At 50.1% G+C, this 20,593-nt stretch overlaps 1 protein-coding gene across 3 annotated transcripts in view; it reads left to right on the forward strand.

The window, feature by feature from the left end:
• Positions 1 to 16,267, forward strand: part of CDC25B (cell division cycle 25B) — a 95,420-nt gene extending 79,153 nt beyond the window's left edge. For all 3 annotated transcript variants that reach the window (XM_063925364.1, XM_063925363.1, XM_063925362.1), the window contains exons 4-16: positions 1,699 to 1,740; positions 2,145 to 2,181; positions 2,448 to 2,558; positions 2,870 to 2,974; positions 3,061 to 3,198; positions 3,287 to 3,352; positions 3,520 to 3,705; positions 11,990 to 12,085; positions 12,306 to 12,368; positions 12,989 to 13,087; positions 13,184 to 13,317; positions 13,532 to 13,643; positions 13,797 to 16,267. In XM_063925364.1, coding sequence (XP_063781434.1) covers positions 1,699 to 1,740; positions 2,145 to 2,181; positions 2,448 to 2,558; positions 2,870 to 2,974; positions 3,061 to 3,198; positions 3,287 to 3,352; positions 3,520 to 3,705; positions 11,990 to 12,085; positions 12,306 to 12,368; positions 12,989 to 13,087; positions 13,184 to 13,317; positions 13,532 to 13,643; positions 13,797 to 13,940 — 1,333 coding nt within the window. In that variant the 3' untranslated portion in view covers positions 13,941 to 16,267. The remainder of the gene's footprint in view (positions 1 to 1,698; positions 1,741 to 2,144; positions 2,182 to 2,447; positions 2,559 to 2,869; positions 2,975 to 3,060; positions 3,199 to 3,286; positions 3,353 to 3,519; positions 3,706 to 11,989; positions 12,086 to 12,305; positions 12,369 to 12,988; positions 13,088 to 13,183; positions 13,318 to 13,531; positions 13,644 to 13,796) is intronic.
• The last annotated feature ends 4,326 nt before the right edge of the window (positions 16,268 to 20,593 follow it).

Raw genomic sequence — 20,593 nt, forward strand, 5'->3', positions numbered from 1 at the left:
GCAGAGCTGGTGTGTGCTGCTACCTGTATGACTGCCAGTGCACGCTCATGTGTACAGCGCTCTCCCCCTCACATGTATGTGTATGTGTGTATGTGCAGAGCTGGTGTGTGCTGCTACCTGTATGACTGCCAGTGCACGCTCATGTGTACAGCGCTCTCCCCCTCACATGTATGTGTATGTGTGTATGTGCAGAGCTGGTGTGTGCTGCTACCTGTATGACTGCCAGTGCACGCTCATGTGTACAGCGCTCTCCCCCCTCACATGTATGTGCAGAGCTGGTGTGTGCTGCTACCTGTATGACTGCCAGTGCACGCTCATGTGTACAGCGCTCTCCCCCCTCACATGTATGTGCAGAGCTGGTGTGTGCTGCTACCTGTATAACTGCCAGTGCACGCTCATGTGTACAGCGCTCTCCCCCCTCACATGTATGTGCAGAGCTGGTGTGTGCTGCTACCTGTATAACTGCCAGTGCACGCTCATGTGTACAGCGCTCTCCCCCTCACATGTATGTGTATGTGCAGAGCTGGTGTGTGCTGGTACAAGTGCACGGTCCTGTGTACAGTGCTCCTCCCCCCTCACATGTATGTGTATGTGTGTATGTGCAGAGCTGGTGTGTGCTGCTACCTGTATGACTGCCAGTGCACGCTCATGTGTACAGCGCTCTCCCCCTCACATGTATGTGTATGTGTGTATGTGCAGAGCTGGTGTGTGCTGCTACCTGTATGACTGCCAGTGCACGCTCATGTGTACAGCGCTCTCCCCCTCACATGTATGTGTATGTGTGTATGTGCAGAGCTGGTGTGTGCTGCTACCTGTATAACTGCCAGTGCACGCTCATGTGTACAGCGCTCTCCCCCATCACATATATGTGTGTCTGTGCAGAGCTGGTGTGTGCTGGTACCTGTATGATTACCAGTGCACGCTCATGTGTACAGCGCTCTCCCCCTCACATGTATGTGCAGAGCTGGTGTGTGCTGCTACCTGTATGACTGCCAGTGCACGCTCATGTGTACAGCGCTCTCCCCCATCACATATATGTGTGTCTGTGCAGAGCTGGTGTGTGCTGCTACCTGTATGACTGCCAGTGCACGCTCATGTGTACAGCGCTCTCCCCCTCACATGTATGTGCAGAGCTGGTGTGTGCTGCTACCTGTATGACTGCCAGTGCACGCTCATGTGTACAGCGCTCCTCCCCCATCACATATATGTGTGTCTGTGCAGAGCTGGTGTGTGCTGGTACCTGTATGATTACCAGTGCACGCTCATGTGTACAGCGCTCTCCCCCTCACATGTATGTGCAGAGCTGGTGTGTGCTGCTACCTGTATGACTGTGAGTGCACGCTCATGTGTACAGCGCTCTCCCCCTCACATGTATGTGTATGTGTGTATGTGCAGAGCTGGTGTGTGCTGCTACCTGTATAACTGCCAGTGCACGGTCCTGTGTACAGCGCTCTCCCCCCTCACATGTATGTGTATGTGCAGAGCTGGTGTATGTGATACACAAATGCTGCTATGCTACATGACGCAGGGGTTAGATAGGGCCATGTGTAATACAGGATACCCTGCAGCTGTAATAGAGGATATACTATGTGCTGCTGCGCTATATTTAGCCCCCCTCCGCTGTGCTGGGCCTGGGGTGAGGAAATGGGCAGCGGGCTCTATTCCTAGATCTCATTTTCCCTCTTTCCTTCCGCACAGGTTTGAGAAGACTATTTTTGAAGCTGGGCCGCTGCACAATGAGTGAGTATAACTGGAATATCCCTAGCGTTATTACACCGTGGCTGCCGGCGCAGCAGTGACTGGGTACGGCCGGGGCTCCCAATGCCCGCATTCCTCATTAGCAATGGGCACACCGTTTATTCTGACAGCGCACGGGGCGGACATAGAGATTATAGAGACGCTCAGTTCTTGCTTGAATCGAGAAACGGATTCTTCGCACTTTACTAATAAGTGCGTCCAGATTACTAATCAGCGTCCAGCTGTGTCGCTGACGACTGCACATGGGTCTATTAGTGGCCGTACCCAGACAGGGAGCCTGCACCTAGCCGAGGACTCAGAATCACGCCGTCTGTGTATATAATGTCATTTCTGTCTGTTATAATAAAACCACACGGCGCTCACCCCCCTCTCTCTTCCTCTTCTAGCTTCAAGCTGCCGCTCCGGAGAAGACAGTCTCTGCCGGTGAGTCCTGACTCTGGGCCCCATAGTATACAGGTCTGGCCCCACTCTTTCCCTATCAGCTAGATGCTGAGATTGCGGCCAGCAGGGGGTCACCCTGCACAGCACAGAATAAACGCTGACTCTCTGCAGGTCTGCTTGGGTGAAAGGCCCGGAGATAACACGCAGATGACCTTATGGTTGCTCCCTTCCTGTGCTGGGTCCTGATAGCCACTGATAGCTGCCGATGATTTATTGATCTCCGTCTGACTCTGTCCCTGTGTCTGTAGGTGACCTTTCTGGGTGGCAGCCCGGCCCTGCGGAAACTCCCCGACACGTGTGACCTGGATGCCGCAGGCCCCCTGGACAGCGGCCCTGCAGCCATCTACAACAAGGAGAATGTAAGTTACACGCAGATGACCTCCGCTGGTACACCGTGACCTCTCATGCCCCATCGCTGGTTTCCATCTGTCCCGACCGCCGCAGCGCCTTTGTGCGCACACTCTGCATCGCATGCGTCGTACAGGTGTTTAGGAACTTTTGCGCATGGGCAATTGCAAAGAATTGCGCAACTTTGTGGCGTGCGGACTGAATCGGGCCCTCAGTCCCCTGAAGTATATATGAATACATTATACGTGTATATTATTTATAGGGCGTGATTACAAGCAATGCTGTTGGAATAATCTAAGCTCCTTCCATCTTTCCTCCGCAGGAAGTGTTTTTGTTCAAAAGGCCGCACATGTTCCCGGTCTCCCAGAGCCGCACACGCAGCGAGGAGGCCATCGCAGGACGGCCGAGCTCGGCGCCCACTCTCATGGTGAGCGTCTTCCTGAACGCATACAGTGGCGCAGATCTGGGGTGCTGCTGCTAATACTGACGTCTGTGTGTTTCTCCCCCCCGCAGTTTTCTCCAGAAAAGAAGCAGCTTCAGGTGGATGATGAGAGCCCTGTCCGGCTACGCAAGTGCTCCCTCACCTACTCGGTACACGACGATGACGATGATGGATTCATGGAGATCATGGATGATAATGAGAATGGAAAGGTATTAATCTTGCTCCTATGATAAGGTCTTCACGTGCCCATGGTCTGTACATGCTCCTGAGATTTACTTAGTGTGACCTGAATTTCAGGGTGAGCCGAACCTCCCGTCCGGAATGGAGAACCTGCTGACCGCGCCCTTCGTGAAGAACGACGCTGTAAGTCTTTCTGGATTATACTGTGAGATGTTGGAGTGTTCCCTCGTTATTGGTGTCTCGGCGAGAGGTCTGGAGCCACCTAGTGGCCTCCCGGGATGTGTCTAGCCGCTGACCCCAAACGACGATCCCTTCCGTCATTTAGTGACCCTTGTTTCTCCCGTTACCAGGAACTGGTGATTAGAAGTAAATGTCGCCGCCTGTTCCGCTCTCCTTCCATGCCCAGCAGCGTCATTCGGCCCATCCTGAAACGCCTGGACAGGCCGCCGGATAACGATACGCCAGTGAAATCTAAGAGACATAAAAATGTGACCTCCGCTTCCTTTGATGTCAGCGAACCTGAAAATGAGGAGCCGGTATGTAGACTGCAGAAGCGTCATCTGTGTCTCTCTCCACGCACTCTCTTCCCCCTGTGCCTCGCTTTATGTCTGTTTCTCTGTCTCATTGCCTCTCACTCGCTTCTCTCTGTATGTGTCTCTCTCTCTCTCACTCTCTTCTCTCTGTATGTGTCTCTCTCTCTCACTCTCTTCTCTCTGTATGTGTCTCTCTCTCTCACTCTCTTCTCTCTGTATGTGTCTCTCTCTCTCACTCTCTTCTCTCTGTGTGTGTCTCTCTCTCTCACTCTCTTCTCTCTGTCTCTCTCTTTCTTTGGGGGTAATTCAGAGTTGATCGTAGATGTTCTACATTTAGCACATCTACGATCAGTTACTCTGACATGCGGGGGGGGGGGGGGGACGCCCAGCACAGGGCTAGTCTACCCCACATGTCAGGCTCTGCCCCCCCACCCGATAAGGTACAAAAACATTGCATGGCGGCGATGCTTTTGTACCTGACGAGTATCTCTCCCTGCCAGCGCAGCTCCTGCGCGCTGACAGGGAGCTATTGGCCAGGTCGCAGCGGCTGCGTGTGATGTCACACAGCCACCGCGGCCCGCTCTCCCAGCAGTCCGGGCACGCCTCCGTTGTCCAGACCGCGCCCCGCCAACGCTGTTCTAATGCCATTGGCACGCCACCTACCGCCCTGCGACCACCTCTGCCTGTCAATCAGGCAGAGGCAATCATAGCCAGTGGGTGCGCATACGAGATCCCACACAGGCCGCACTCCACACAGTAATTCAGACTGCGATCACTGCCGCTGCAGCAATCCAGTCTCAGTTACCCCCTCTCCCCCTCTGTCTCTCTCACTCTCTTCTCTCTGTCTCTCTTTGTCTCTCTCACTCTCTTTTCTCTGTCTCTCTGTCTCTCACTTTCTTCTCTGTGTCTCACACTCTCTTCTCTCTGTCTCTCACTCTCTTCTCTTTGTCTCTCTCACGCTCTTCTCTCTGTTTCTCTTCTCTGTCTCTCTCACACTCTTCTCTCTGTCTCTCACTCTCTGCCTCATTGCCTCTCTCACTCTCTTCTGTCTGTCTCTTTCTCACTTTCTTCTCTGTGTCTCTCACTCTCTTCTCTCTGTCTCCTCTGTCTCTCTCACACTCTTCTCTCTGTCTCTCACTCTCTGCCTCATTGCCTCTCTCACTCTCTTCTGTCTGTCTCTTTCTCACTTTCTTCTCTTTGTCTCTCTCACGCTCTTCTCTCTGTCTCTTACTCTCTTCTCTTTGTCTCTCTCACGCTCTTCTCTCTGTCTCTTACTCTCTCCTCTTTGTCTCTCTCACGCTCTTCTCTCTGTCTCTCACTCTCTTCTTTGTCTCTCTCACGCTCTTCTCTCTGTCTCTTACTCTCTTCTCTTTGTCTCTCTCACGCTCTTCTCTCTGTCTCTCACTCTCTTCTCTTTGTCTCTCTCACGCTCTTCTCTCTGTCTCTTACTCTCTTCTTTGTCTCTCTCATGCTCTTCTCTCTGTCTCTTACTCTCTTCTCTTTGTTTCTCACTCTCTTCCCTCTGTCTCCCTCTCTTCTCTCTGTCTCTTACTCTCTTCTCTTTGTTTCTCTCACTCTCTTCCCTCTGTCTTCCTCTCTTCTCTCTGTCTCTTCTCTCTGTCTCTCACTCTCTTCCCTCTGTGTCCCTCTCTCACTCTCTTCTCTCTGTCTCTTACTCTCTTCTCTTTGTCTCACTCTCTTCTCTTTGTCTCACTCTCTTCTCTCTGTCTCTCATCCTCTTCTCTCTGTCTCTCTCACGCTCTTCTCTCTGTCTCTCATGCTCTTCTCTCTGTCTCTCTCACGCTCTTCTCTCTGTCTCTTACTCTCTTCTCTTTGTCTCACTCTCTTCTCTTTGTCTCACTCTCTTCTCTCTGTCTCTCATCCTCTTCTCTCTGTCTCTCTCACGCTCTTCTCTCTGTCTCTCATGCTCTTCTCTCTGTCCCTCTCATGCTCTTCTCTCTGTCTCTCATGCTCTTCTCTCTGTCTCTCTCACGCTCTTCTCTCTGTCTCTCACGCTCTTCTCTCTGTCTCTCATGCTCTTCTCTCTGTCCCTCTCACGCTCTTCTCTCTGTCTCTCATGCTCTTCTCTCTGTCTCTCTCACGCTCTTCTCTCTGTCTCTTACTCTCTTCTCTTTGTTTCTCTCACTCTCTTCCCTCTGTCTTCCTCTCTTCTCTCTGTCTCTTCTCTCTGTCTCTTACTCTCTTCTCTTTGTTTCTCTCACTCTCTTCCCTCTGTCTTCCTCTCTTCTCTCTGTCTCTTCTCTCTGTCTCTTACTCTCTTCTCTTTGTTTCTCTCACTCTCTTCCCTCTGTCTTCCTCTCTTCTCTCTGTCTCTTCTCTATGTCTCTTACTCTCTTCTCTTTGTTTCTCTCACTCTCTTCCCTCTGTCTTCCTCTCTTCTCTCTGTCTCTTACTCTCTTCTCTTTGTTTCTCTTACTCTCTTCCCTCTGTCTCCCTCTCTTCTCTCTGTCTCTCACTCTCTTCTCGCTATCTCTTACTCTCTTCTCTCTGTCTCCCTCTCTCACTCTCTGTCTTCTCTCTCGCTCTGACTTCTGTCTCTCCCTTTCCCTCTGTCCCTCTGATTTTCCTTGTCTCGCTGTAATATACTTCCCGTTTGGTTTGTGCTTTGTATTGATCATTATGTGAAGCTACATGTAGTAATTGTAGTTTCTCTAACGTCCTAAGTGGATGCTGGGACTCCGTAAGGACCATGGGGAATAGCGGCTCCGCAGGAGACTGGGCACAAAAGTAAAAGCTTGAACTAGCTGGTGTGCACTGGCTCCTCCCCCTATGACCCTCCTCCAAGCCTCAGTTAGATTTTTGTGCCCGAACGAGAAGGGTGCATGCTAGGTGGCTCTCCTGAGCTGCTTAGAGTAAAAGTTTATTTTAGGTTTTTTATTTTCAGTGAGTCCTGCTGGCAACAGGCTCACTGCATCGTGGGACTAAGGGGAGAAGAAACGAACTCACCTGCGTGCAGAGTGGATTGGGTTTCTTAGGCTACTGGACATTAGCTCCAGAGGGACGATCACAGGTTCAGCCTGGATGGGTCCCGGAGCCGCGCCGCCGGCCCCCTTACAGAGCCAGAAGAACGAAGAGGTCCGGTGAAATCGGCGGCAGAAGACGTTCCTGTCTTCAACTAAGGTAGCGCACAGCACTGCAGCTGTGCGCCATTGCTCTCAGCACACTTCACACTCCGGTCACTGAGGGTGCAGGGCGCTGGGGGGGAGCGCCCTGAGACGCAATAAAAACAGAAATACCTTAGGATGGCAAAAGAAATACATCACATATAGCTCCTGGGCTATATGGATGTATTTAACCCCTGCCAGTTTTCCAGAAAAAAGCGGGAGATAAGGCCGTCGTGAAGGGGCGGAGCCTATCTCCTCAGCACACAAGCGCCATTTTCCCTCACAGTTCCGCTGGAAGGACGGCTCCCTGACTCTCCCCTGCAGTCCCTACAGAATCAGGGTAAAAACGAGAGAGGGGGGGCACTATTGGCAGCTAAATTATAAACAGCAGCTATAAAAGGGAGTAACACTTATATAAGGTTATCCCTATATATATATATAGCGCTCTGGTGTGTGCTGGCAAACTCTCCCTCTGTCTCCCCAAAGGGCTAGTGGGGTCTTGTCCTCTATCAGAGCATTCCCTGTGTGTGTGCTGGGTGTCGGTACGATTGTGTCGACATGTATGAGGAGGAAAATGATGTGGAAGCAGAGCAATTGCCTGTATTAGTGATGTCACCCCCTAGGGAGTCGACACCTGACTGGATGGTTGTATTTAAAGAACTACGTGACAATGTCAGCACTTTACAAAAAACTGTTGACGACATGAGACAGCCGACAAATCAATTAGTGCCTGTCCAGGCGTCTCAGACACCGTCAGGGGCGATAAAACGCCCGTTACCTCAGTGGGTCGACACAGACCCAGACACTGATACTGAGTCCAGTGTCGACGGTGAGGAGACAAACGTAATGTCCAGTAGGGCCACACGTTACATGATCACGGCAATGAAGGAGGCATTGAACATTTCTGACACTACAAGTACCACAAAGAAGGGTATTATGTGGGGAGTGAAAAAACTACCAGTAGCTTTTCCTGAGTCAGATGAATTAAATTAAATTAAATAAGGGAAACACCCCCTAGAGTAGATAAAGCGCTCACACGTTTATCTAAACAAGTAGCGTTACCGTCTCCTGATACGGCCGCCCTCAAAGAACCAGCGGATAGAAGGCTGGAAAATATCCTGAAGGGTATATACACACATACTGGTGTTATACTGCGACCAGCAATCGCATCAGCCTGGATGTGCAGTGCTGGAGTGGCGTGGTCGGATTCCCTGACTGAAAATATTGATACCCTGGATAGGGACAGTATATTACTAACTATAGAGCATTTGAAGGATGCATTACTATATATGCGTGATGCACAGAGGGATATTTGCACCCTGGCATCAAGAGTGAGTGCTATGTCCATTTCTGCCAGAAGAGCGTTATGGACGCGACAGTGGTCAGGGGATGCGGATTCCAAACGACATATGGAAGTATTGCCATTTAAAGGGGAGGAGTTATTTGGGGCCGGTCTATCGGACCTGGTGGCCACGGCAACGGCCGGAAAGTCCACCTTTTTACCCCAGGTCACCTCTCAGCAGAAAAAGACACCGTCTTTTCAAACTCAGTCCTTTCGTTCCCATAAGTACAGGCGGGCAAAAGGCCACTCATTTCTGCCCCGGGGCAGAGGAAGAGGAAAAAGACTGCACCAGGCATCCTCTTCCCAGGAGCAGAAGCCCTCCTCTGCTTCTGCCAAGTCTTCAGCATGACGCTGGGGCTTTACAAGCGGACTCGGACACGGTGGGGGCCCGTCTCAAAAATTTCAACGCGCAGTGGGCTCACTCGCAAGTGGACCCCTGGATTCTGCAGGTAGTATCACAGGGGTACAAACTGGAATTCGAAACGTCTCCCCCTCGCCGGTTCCTGAAGTCTGCTCTACCAAAGTCTCCCTCCGACAGGGAGGCAGTTTTGGAAGCCATTCACAAGCTGTATTCCCAGCAGGTGATAATCAAGGTACCTCTCCTACAACAGGGAAAGGGGTATTATTCCACGCTGTTTGTGGTACCGAAGCCGGACGGCTCGGTGAGACCAATTTTAAATCTAAAATCCTTGAACACTTACATAAAGAGGTTCAAATTCAAGATGGAGTCACTCAGAGCAGTGATAGCAAACCTGGAAGAAGGGGACTATATGGTGTCTCTGGACATCAAAGATGCTTATCTCCACGTCCCAATCTACCCTTCTCACCAAGGGTACCTCAGGTTTGTAGTACAAAACTGTCATTATCAGTTTCAGACGCTGCCGTTTGGATTGTCCACGGCACCTCGGGTCTTTACCAAGGTAATGGCCGAAATGATGATTCTTCTTCGAAGAAAAGGCGTTTTAATTATCCCTTACTTGGACGATCTCCTGATAAGGGCAAGGTCCAGGGAACAGTTAGAAGTCGGAGTAGCACTATCTCAGTTAGTGTTACGTCAGCACGGGTGGATTCTAAATATTCCAAAACCGCAGCTGATTCCAACGACACGTCTCCTGTTCCTAGGAATGATTCTGGACACAGTCCAGAAAAAGGTGTTTCTCCCAGAGGAGAAGGCCAGGGAGTTATCCGAGCTAGTCAGGAATCTCCTAAAACCAGGCCAGGTGTCAGTGCATCAGTGCACGAGGGTCCTGGGAAAAATGGTGGCTTCTTACGAAGCGATTCCATTCGGAAGATTCCATGCAAGAACGTTTCAGTGGGATCTTCTGGACAAATGGTCCGGATTGCATCTTCAGATGCATCAGCGGATAACCCTGTCGCCAAGGACAAGGGTGTCTCTTCTGTGGTGGCTGCAGAGTGCTCATCTACTAGAGGGCCGCAGATTCGGCATTCAGGATTGGATCCTGGTGACCACAGATGCCAGCCTGAGAGGCTGGGGAGCAGTCACACAGGGACAAAATTTCCAGGGCTTGTGGTCAAGCATGGAAACATCTCTTCATATAAACATTCTGGAACTAAGGGCCATTTACAATGCCCTAAGTCAAGCAAAACCCCTGCTTCAGGGTCAGGCGGTATTGATCCAATCGGACAACATCACGTCAGTCGCCCACGTAAACAGACAGGGCGGCACGAGAAGCAGGAGGGCGATGGCAGAAGCTGCAAGGATTCTTCGCTGGGCGGAGAATCATGTGATAGCACTGTCAGCAGTGTTCATTCCGGGAGTGGACAACTGGGAAGCGGACTTCCTCAGCAGACACGACCTTCACCCGGGGGAGTGGGGACTTCATCCAGAAGTCTTCCAAGAGATGGTAAACCGTTGGGAAAAACCAAAGGTGGACATGATGGCGTCCCGTCTCAACAAAAAACTAGACAGATATTGCGCCAGGTCAAGGGACCCTCAGGCAATAGCGGTGGACGCTCTGGTAACACCATGGGTGTACCAGTCAGTGTATGTGTTCCCTCCTCTGCCTCTCATACCAAAAGTACTGAGAATCATAAAAAGGAGAGGAGTAAGAACTATACTCGTGGTTCCGGATTGGCCAAGAAGGACTTGGTACCTGGAACTTCAAGAGATGCTCACGGAGGACCCGTGGCCTCTCCCTCTAAGAAAGGACCTGCTCCAGCAGGGACCTTGTCTGTTCCAAGACTTACCGCGGCTGCGTTTGACGGCATGGCGGTTGAACGCCGGATCCTGAAGGAAAAAGGCATTCCAGAAGAAGTCATCCCTACCCTGATAAAGGCCAGGAAGGATGTAACCGCGAAACATTATCACCGCATTTGGCGAAAATATGTTGCGTGGTGTGAGGCCAAAGAGGCCCCTACAGAGGAATTTCAACTGGGTCGCTTCCTACATTTCCTGCAAACAGGACTGTCTATGGGCCTAAAATTAGGGTCCATTAAGGTTCAAATTTCGGCCCTGTCGATTTTCTTCCAAAAAGAACTGGCTTCAGTGCCTGAAGTCCAGACGTTTGTCAAAGGGGTACTGCATATACAGCCTCCTTTTGTGCCCCCGGTGGCACCTTGGGATCTCAATGTGGTTTTGGGGTTCCTAAAATCACATTGGTTTGAACCACTCACCACTGTGGAATTAAAATATCTCACATGGAAAGTGGTAATGCTGTTAGCCCTGGCTTCAGCCAGGCGTGTCTCAGAATTGGCGGCTTTATCTTATAAAAGCCCTTACCTGATTTTTCACACGGATAGGGCAGAATTGAGGACTCGTCCTCAATTTCTCCCAAAGGTGGTTTCAGCGTTTCACGTGAACCAGCCTATTGTGGTGCCTGCGGCTACTAGGGACTTGGAGGACTCCAAGTTACTGGACGTAGTCAGGGCCCTGAAAATATATATTTCCAGGACGGCTGGAGTCAGGAAATCTGACTCGCTGTTTATCCTGTATGCACCCAACAAGCTGGGTGCTCCTGCTTCTAAGCAGACGATTGCTCGTTGGCTTTGTAGTACAATTCAGCTTGCACATTCTGTGGCAGGCCTGCCACAGCCAAAATCTGTAAAAGCCCATTCCACAAGGAAGGTGGGCTCATCTTGGGCGGCTGCCCGAGGGGTCTCGGCTTTACAACTTTGCCGAGCAGCTACTTGGTCAGGGGCAAACACGTTTGCTAAATTCTACAAATTTGATACCCTGGCTGAGGAGGACCTGGAGTTCTCTCATTCGGTGCTGCAGAGTCATCCGCACTCTCCCGCCCGTTTGGGAGCTTTGGTATAATCCCCATGGTCCTTACGGAGTCCCAGCATCCACTTAGGACGTTAGAGAAAATAAGAATTTACTTACCGATAATTCTATTTCTCATAGTCCGTAGTGGATGCTGGGCGCCCATCCCAAGTGCGGATTGTCTGCAATACTTGTATATAGTTATTGTTACAAAATTCGGGTTATTATTGTTGTGAGCCATCTTTTCAGAGGCTCCTTCGTTTATCATACTGTTAACTGGGTTCAGATCACAAGTTGTACGGTGTGATTGGTGTGGCTGGTATGAGTCTTACCCGGGATTCAATATCCTTCCTTATTATGTACGCTCGTCCGGGCACAGTATCCTAACTGAGGCTTGGAGGAGGGTCATAGGGGGAGGAGCCAGTGCACACCAGCTAGTTCAAGCTTTTACTTTTGTGCCCAGTCTCCTGCGGAGCCGCTATTCCCCATGGTCCTTACGGAGTCCCAGCATCCACTACGGACTATGAGAAATAGAATTATCGGTAAGTAAATTCTTATTTTTGTATTTTCATTAATAACTTTTTCTTTTCGTCCTAGAAACCGAAGTTGTGCCGGTCAAAGTCTCTGTGCCTGACGGCGGTGGAGCAGATCCTGGACAGCGATGAGAGAGATTTGATTGGTGACTCGTCCAAGGTGAGACGGAACGCACGTAGTGCGTCTTGTGGTTTACAGCCAGGTTCTCGCATAAAAACCATGACTACAAAATGAATGTGGTGACTGTAGAATCACAGAGTGGGTCACCTTTCAAGTGGCCGGCAGAGGTGTGCTGGGACTTGTAGTTCCATGTGTCGCCCTGGCAAGGCATAAGCAGAGTGTATACCTGATGTCTGACTCTCTTTGTTTTATTTCACAGACCTATTTGTTGAACACAGTAAAAGGCACCTATCAGGATTTGAAGTACATCAGTCCGGAAATGGTGAGTAGTGTCCGTGCATCCCTGGTTGTAGTCACATGGTGCTGGGAGAGGTCAGTCCGTGGCTGTAAACACATGATGCTGGGAGGGGCCGGTCCGTGGTTGTAGTCACATGAGTGTGGAAGGGGTCGGTCCGTGGCTGTAGTCACATGACGCTGGGAGGGCTCGGTCTATGGCGGTAGTCACATGACGTTGGGAGGGGTCGGTCCCTGATTGTAGTCACATGATGCTGGGAGGAATCAGTCAGTGTCTGTAGTCACATGGTGCTGGGAGGGGTCGGACAATGGCTGTAGTCACATGACACTGGGAGGGCTCGGCCCGTGGCTGTAGTCACATGACGCTGGGAGGGCTCAGTCCTTTGCTGTAGTCAGACGACGCTGGGAGGGGTCGGAACCTGGTTGTAGTCACATGACACTGGGAGGGCTCGGTTCATGGCTGTAGTCACATGACGCTGGGAGGGCTCGGTCCATTGCTGTAGTCACATGATGCTGGGAGGGCTCGGTCCATTGCTGTAGTCACATGACGCTGGGAGGGCTCGGTCCGTGCCTGTAGTCACATGACGCTGGGAGAGATTGGAGAGTCCAATGTGTTCCTTGCCTTTAATGTGGTTTTTGTCTCATCAGATGGGCCATGTGCTGAGCGGGAAGTACCAGGATCGCATTGAGCGCTGCGTCATTGTAGATTGCCGATACCCGTATGAATATGAAGGGGGTCACATCAAGGTGAGTGGGGTCACTCCAGCCCGTCTTGTGGGGTTAGCATAGCGGGTAACACTTTTTGGACTGTATATGGATTTAGTGGATGTTTCTCTCCTCTAGGGGGCAGTAAATCTCCCGCTGGAGCAGGACGTGGAAGAGTTTCTTCTGAAGAACCCGATCGTGTCATCCAGCGAAGAGAAGCGGGTCATCGTCATCTTCCACTGTGAATTCTCCTCCGTGAGAGGACCCCGCATGTACGTCTTCCCGGCATATTGCCATTATCCCACTACAAAGCCTATATCCCCAGAGCCGGCACTGCGGTCATTATTATCCCCCCACTGCGTCCGACAGTCGCCTCTGAATCTGTAGTCACCAGCATATTCCTCTCAGCATCTTCTCTCTAGACACCGGTGTAATAGGCTAATGTGACCCGTCTCCCATCATCTCATCGCTTCTTCCATTCCTCAGGTGCCGTTTTATTAGGAGACAAGACAGGAACAGCAACGAGTACCCAAAACTCCATTACCCGGAGCTGTATGTGCTGAAAGGAGGGTACAAAGACTTCTTCCCCAGCTACCAGGTGAGAGTGTGATGGTGCCCAGTGCCCGGGTATGTAATAGCCACAGAGGGTAGGACGCGAGCCTGGCTGATAACAGCTACAGATAGGAACACACCTGTGATAGTCCAGACCTGTGGCGTATGTGGCCTAACCTCCTCCTCTTCTCTCTTCCAGTCCCACTGCGAGCCCCAGTCCTACTGCCCCATGGACCACGAGGACTTCAAGGAACATCTGAAGCTCTTCCGCTCCAAGAGCAGGACGTGGGCTGGAGACAAGAGCAAGCGTGAGATGTACAACCGGCTGAAGAAGCTCCAGTGACCCCGGGCATCGAGGGTCTCTTCTCCGTCTGTTTTTGGACTTGTTCAAGCAAAACAGGGCAGGTCCCTAAGTCTCCATGGATAACAGTTATAACCCATACCGGGAGCCTACACTGAGCCACCCTCGTCTTTCCCAAGAGGACATCAGTGACGGTGACAGTGGTCTTCCGTCCTGGATAAAGTCACCACACTGGACTCGTTAAGCCTATCAGTGTCTACCACTAACATATCCTCTGTAACGAAGACCTAACCGCCCCAGGGCCACCGTTACATCCACTGTGCTTCATGTGTGGAACTGTGTGCACCAGATCTGGCCTGGTTTCCCTGCTATGGACTGGCTCTTTCAGGGGACACTTATGGCTTACCTCTTACATTACCTGTTGGCCTTTCTGCAAGGAGAAGAGTTTGGATGGAGTTGTATGTTGGACAGATTTGTGTGTTTGTTTCTGTCTGTGTATATTGTTGCACTTGCACTTTTATGAGTATTATTAGGCTGTTATTGGCCTAAACATTGCACGGTCCTGCTAAGAGGTCAACCATGCGCAGCTGCCACTGCCCCTGCCTGCAAGTCATGCCCCACCCCTAAAGTCTATTCTGTCCCCAGCCCGCAAGCCACACCTTGCCCCTAAAGTCTATTCCGCCCCCAGCCCACAAGTCACACCCAGTCCCTAAAGTCTATTCCACCCCCAGCTTGCAAGTCACACCCAGTCCCTAAAGTCTGTTCCGCCCCAGCTCACAAGCCACACCCAGTCCCTAAAGTCTGTTCCGCCCCCAGCCCGCAAGTCACACCCAGTCCCTAAAGTCTATTCCACCCCCAGCCCGCAAGTCACATCTTGCCCCTAAAGTCTATTCCGCCCCCAGCTCGCAAGTCACACCCAGTGCCTAAAGTCTGTTCCGCCCCCAGCTCGCAAGTCACACCCAGTCCCTAAAGTCTGTTCCTCCCCCAGCCCGCAAGTCACACCCAATCCCTAAAGTCTATTCCGCCCCCAGCCCGCAAGTCACACCCAGTCCCTAAAGTCTATTCCGCCCCCAGCCCACAAGCCACACCCAGTCCCTAAAGTCTGTTCCGCCCGCAGCTCGCAAGCCACACCCAGTCCCTAAAGTCTGTTCCGCCCCCAGCCTGCAAGTCACACCCCTAAAGTCTATTCTGCCCCCCCAGCCGCAAGCCATGCCCCTATCCCATGTCTATTCTGCAGAATAGAACCCGATGGTGTTTCCCCACTTTATATTAATCAGAAATATTACATGTATAATATTATTCTTTTATCTATTTTTATATTGCTTTATAAACATTTTTTTTTTTTACAGAATCTGGCAAAATCTGGTCTCCCTGTAGTTATGTATGTACATATATATCTAATGTATGAATTGGAACATGAGCTGCTTCTGCCCCAATATTAATATAAGTAGCAGACGTCTGGCAAACCGAACAATGATGGCAGCTGTATTCTAATACCAGAGACTGGTAACAAGGGAACGGCGGGGCTCGCCTCCCTCCAAACTCGCTCTACAAGTAAACGTTGCCAAACCAGATTAATGTATCTGCAATTCCTATATCTCGGAACAAACATCTGTGTGTATTCTCTCCAGCCAGGAGGTGTGATATGCAAATGAGGTTAGAAAGCAGACGCCCAGCGTGGAGTGATGTGAATAAGCCCCGCTCAGATAGATCCTCGTCGATCAGCTGAGCACGTGTCGGATTTGTATAGAGATCCATGACGTATCAAAAGCTGCCGGATCATTAGATTCTCATAAACACAGATTCACGGGAAATCAAGCTACAAAAAAAAGAAAACAAAAAGCACTTTCACCGATATTTTATTGCCAGATTCTATGAAGGAAATGATTCGCTTCCCGCACCGATGATTTTGTTGTAATATTATTTCCCCGCCCAGAATTTTGCTCCCAATTCTGTGCATTTTACCTCCTTATATTTAACGATAATTGAGACTATTTGAATCATTTTTTTAAAGTTTTCTCCATGACCCAATTTTGTATTTTCCTATTACTTAGGATAAAGAGATTCAGAGACCTGTTACCATCTGATGTAACACACTATATTATCTTATTATCTGCTATAATTTATGGTATATCTTATTTATATTGTTTGCACAATTAAAAAAAATAATCCCCCCCCCCCCCCCCCCTTTAATCAAAATGTTTAATGTAATAATTACATGGAAGCATCTGTTGGTATTGCCCCCCCTGTGTGAGACATCATGTTATTACCTGCTTGAAACGTGTTGCATCCTCCCCCCTACCCTCCCCCCCCCCATGCTTTGCCGTGCACATTTACAGGTGTGATATTCAGGGATAATAAAATCTGCTTGTTACACGTGTGAGGTGTGGTCTCTGTTTGACTTGTGTACACTTACAGGCTATCTGCCCGCACCTACCCGTGCCTGTGGACTCTGATCATTGCACATTCCAGGGAACTGTGTACATGTAAACGGACGCAGATTGCAATCGGTGCTTCCTATCTCCTGAGCCGGCTGGACAGTGTTATACAAATACTCCTGCTGGGCTCTTCCATCAGCAAAGTCAATACGTCCCACAAGGGGATAGCGGGCGTGTGTAGAATACGTCACAGCAGAGATTCCCAAACACCGCCATTACAGTCACGTTTTAAGGATATCCATGTTTGAGTCCAGGTGGTTAAATCAGATTGACTGCGATACTAATTAAGGGGTCTATTCATGAAGTTTGGGGTAAATTATTGTTACTTTTCACTATACATCGCATCAGTTGATGGAATACTGTATATAGCCTGGACAAGTAGCAATTCATGTATACTTACCCTCTCGCCGATGCTGTGTTTATCTGCGGCCCTCTGCAAAGCATGGTGTCTGCAGTCAGGTCCGATCTGCGCCGGTGTCGGAGTTTAGGAGAGGCTGCTGGGATATAAAGGGTCGGGCTAGACCGTGTGCCGGGAGACAGGCAGGGAAGTAAGTAACTTCCCTGTCCATTCCGCATTGTAGAACAGATTGCGCCATCCTGTAATGGCGTAATCTGTACACAGCTTCACCCTACACAAGTATGGTGATGCAACGCAGACACGGGAGAAGTAGTGGCCGCCACAAAGCAGAGTAAAGCAACAGGGGTTTTCACTTCTCTGCGAATAGACCCCTATTCTATAAATTACACTAGCTGAATGGCTACTGTGCCCAGGCATGGATATCCTTAAAACATGGACTGTAATGGCGGAGTTTGGGAAACTGCGTTACAGGGTTGCAGGCTGATGGGAATACCCCATGTTGGCGTCGCTTCTGTTCAGAGTTTCCAGGCTGGTAGAACGCTCCCATGGCTAAATCACTGCAGGCGGGTTCCGTCACCGACCAGGCCCCAGAAGAGGTTATATCCAAACGGTGAACGCAGGTCACCCCCAACCCCAAAGGCTGAATCTAGTATTAATGGCTGTAAGACATCCGCTACGGGGAGGGGATCAAGAAGCTGCTATCTCAGGAGATATAAAGGTAGGTAGAGACTTCCATAGGGGCGGGGCTGGCGAGCAGGGTACACGTGCTTGGGGAAGGCTGGTAGGCCGCAGCGTGCAGTCGCCTCCTGTAGACAGCGCAGGTTGTGTCCCCGGTGTAATATGCAGATGTTCCAGCATACAAAGTGCAGGGATCAGACATTGCTTCTGGTGGAATCACATCCTCTTCCTCCCAGTCACCGCACGTTACACAGCGGACACGTGCTGCGACTGTCACCCCCCTGATATACTAGCTGTGGCTCATTTACTCCTGCAGTGGGTTATGGATGGTACAGGGATAGTTCGCCCTGAATACATCCACAACTGGGAGGTTACCCATTCTACCTTTTAAGGGTGTTTGTTGGAATATCGAAATATGTCAGTAAAAGTGTCAGTAAAATGGAGCTAGACTTGCGCTCAGTGGGCGTCCTTGATGTAGAGGGTCACCTCTAGCTTCAGTGTTCATAATTGCAGATTGTTATTTTACTGACCTCACGAGGAATCTGCAGAGCATTGTCCTGTTATAACTACCCCTGACAGTCGCAGAGCATTTCATAATGAGAAATAAGGAATGACCAATAAACCTGGATTTGATTCCATCCCTCATTCCCAAAGCAGCTGCACTTATTACAGGAACTCTGCCCCCAGCCGTTGATGGACACTGACAACAGAAAACCTGTGCGTCTTATGTCCAGGAGCTGACAATCTATGATGGGCAAACCAGATTTCTGGGGCTAAGCCGGGAGTAACAGCGGAGCATCCAGTCAGACTGACGGCCGCTCCCTCTAACAGCATTATAGCCAGTGGTGGGCACAGTTTCTTCAGTGGCAGACTGACCCCTATTACGTAACCATACCTCCTCCTCTTCCTCACATAAGCCTCCCAGCACACACTGTTACTGATCAGTAATTACTGATAGAGCGCATTGATTTCTGTTATACAGATGCTCTGCAGAACACCCAACCCGTCTCTCAGGTTACGGTATATGCGCAGTAGTCATGGTAACGAGGCCAGGACAGCGCACACGTCACCCATACTCCGTGGAGGCAGCCATTTTCTGGGCTGAAGTAATATTTATGGATATGCAATGATTTTTATGGATCATTCTCCATTTCCGGAGCTCAAGACAGACATGGCCGGATCATGGGATAGCTGTGCGGGACATATCCAGAAATCAACATTCACAGATGGGTCACATAACCACGCCCCCTGCGGCAGATATATCACCCTAGCAATTCCCCAGTCATCGCTGAGGCGTGAGGCACGTAACACAAGTCCCTCCTAGATATCTGCATCACCTCATATAAGGGACACAATAAAGCGCAGCTGTTGCATGCTGGGTGGAGGAAGCCATTTGGGGTGGGATGTACCAAAGCAAAAATGTGGTAAAAACCCCATTTTGGATTTTTTTTTTTTTTACAGCATTTTCAAATGTACTAAGCATGCAGTGTTAGTAAATGACCCTCGCTCACTGCAGGGCAGGTCACGTGCATAAATGCAGCTGAGTGGATGGACCTGCGGGGCGATACCACCTAACATTCAGTCAGGACTGTGCCTGGGCCCCAGACAGGAGCTTAGGTTGCCCAATGGCTGAGCCGGCTCTGGGTGCCACCGAGGTGCTAATCTGGCTGTCCAGCGACATTTTTACTGTGTCCTAAGGTGGTCATTCCAAGTTGATCGCTCGCTAGCAGTTTTTAGCAGTCGTGCAAACGCTAAGCCGCCGCCCACTGGAGTGTATTTTAGCTTAGCAGAAGTGCGAACAAAAGGATCGCAGAGCGGCTACAAAATAATTTTGTGCAGTTTCAGAGTAGCTTCAGATCTACTCAGCGCTTGCGATCATTTCAGACTGTTCAGTTCCTGATTTGACATCACAAACACGCCTTGCGTTCGCCCAGCCACGCCCGCGTTTTTCCTGGCATGCCTGCGTTTTTTCGAACACTCCCTGAAAACGGTCAGTTGACACCCAGAAATGCCCACTTCATGTCACTCACTCTGCGACAGCCAGTGCGACTGGAAAGCATCGCTAGACCCTGTGTGAAACAACATTGTTCGTTGTAATAGTACGAGGCGCGTGCGCATCGCGCCCCGTACGAATGCGCAGAAGTGCAGTTTTTTTGCCTCATCGCTGCACAGCGAACGAATGCAGCTAGCGAACAACTCGGAATGACCACCTAAATTCTCATTATCTGCTGTCTCCGGCAACCCACGCTCCCCAGCCGCTTGCATGCAATTTTCCTGTCAGATCTTGTCATTCATTTCAGGAATTTCTTGTTGTGCGGCATGAGCGGAATATCTCAGTGCGACGTGTCTGGTGTGAGCTGGGGGTGTCATCGCTGCCAATAAACACGCTACGTGTTTGTGTTTTTACTCAAAATACAGGAAGTGAAACATCACCACCAGCATGTGTCCAACGCAACCAAGAGATAGGCCGCGTCCTGCTGTGTCTAGGTATAAGACGGCTGATATAAAGCGAGCCCCAAGCCTGGCCTTAGGACTGAGCTTTGGAGAAAAGAAATATCATTGACTTCAGACCCTTTTTCACCCTGAGGGGCAGATATATTAACCTGGAGAAGGCATAAGGAAGTGATAAACCAGTGATATGTGCAAGGTGATCAATGCACCAGCCAATCAGATACTAACTGTTAATTTACATATTGGAGCTGATTGGCTGGTGCCTTTATCACCTTGCACATATCACTGGTTTATCACTTCCTTCTCCAGGTTAATACATCTGCCCCTGAATGTGACATAGGGATCTATTCATGAAGCAGTGAAAAGTGTGGAGAAGCGAGCCTGTGGAGAAGTTGCCCATGGCAACCAATCAGCTGCTCTGTATAATTTTATAGTATGCAAATTCTAAATGTTACTTCAAAGCTGATTGGTTGCCATGGGCAACTTCTCCACTGGCTCACTTCTCCACACTTTTCACTGCTTCATGAATAGACCCCTAAGTCTCTGTTTTCTTTTGTTCAGTGTTTCTGTTTTTGTACTTTGTAAGGAGCCGCGGAGCCCTTGTAGTACCGTATGATTAAAGGATAGTAATAATAATAATGTACATTTGTTTCAAATATATATACCCCCCTGACAAAGTCCTGTACGATGAAACGCGTTGGGTGTGGCCTCACGGACAGCGTCGCGTTGCTGTTTCCAACACTGAGAAATCATCCCGGGAAGCTGACAGC

This window comes from Pseudophryne corroboree, chromosome 1, assembly GCF_028390025.1.
Source record: "Pseudophryne corroboree isolate aPseCor3 chromosome 1, aPseCor3.hap2, whole genome shotgun sequence".
Lineage (NCBI taxonomy): Eukaryota > Metazoa > Chordata > Amphibia > Anura > Myobatrachidae > Pseudophryne > Pseudophryne corroboree.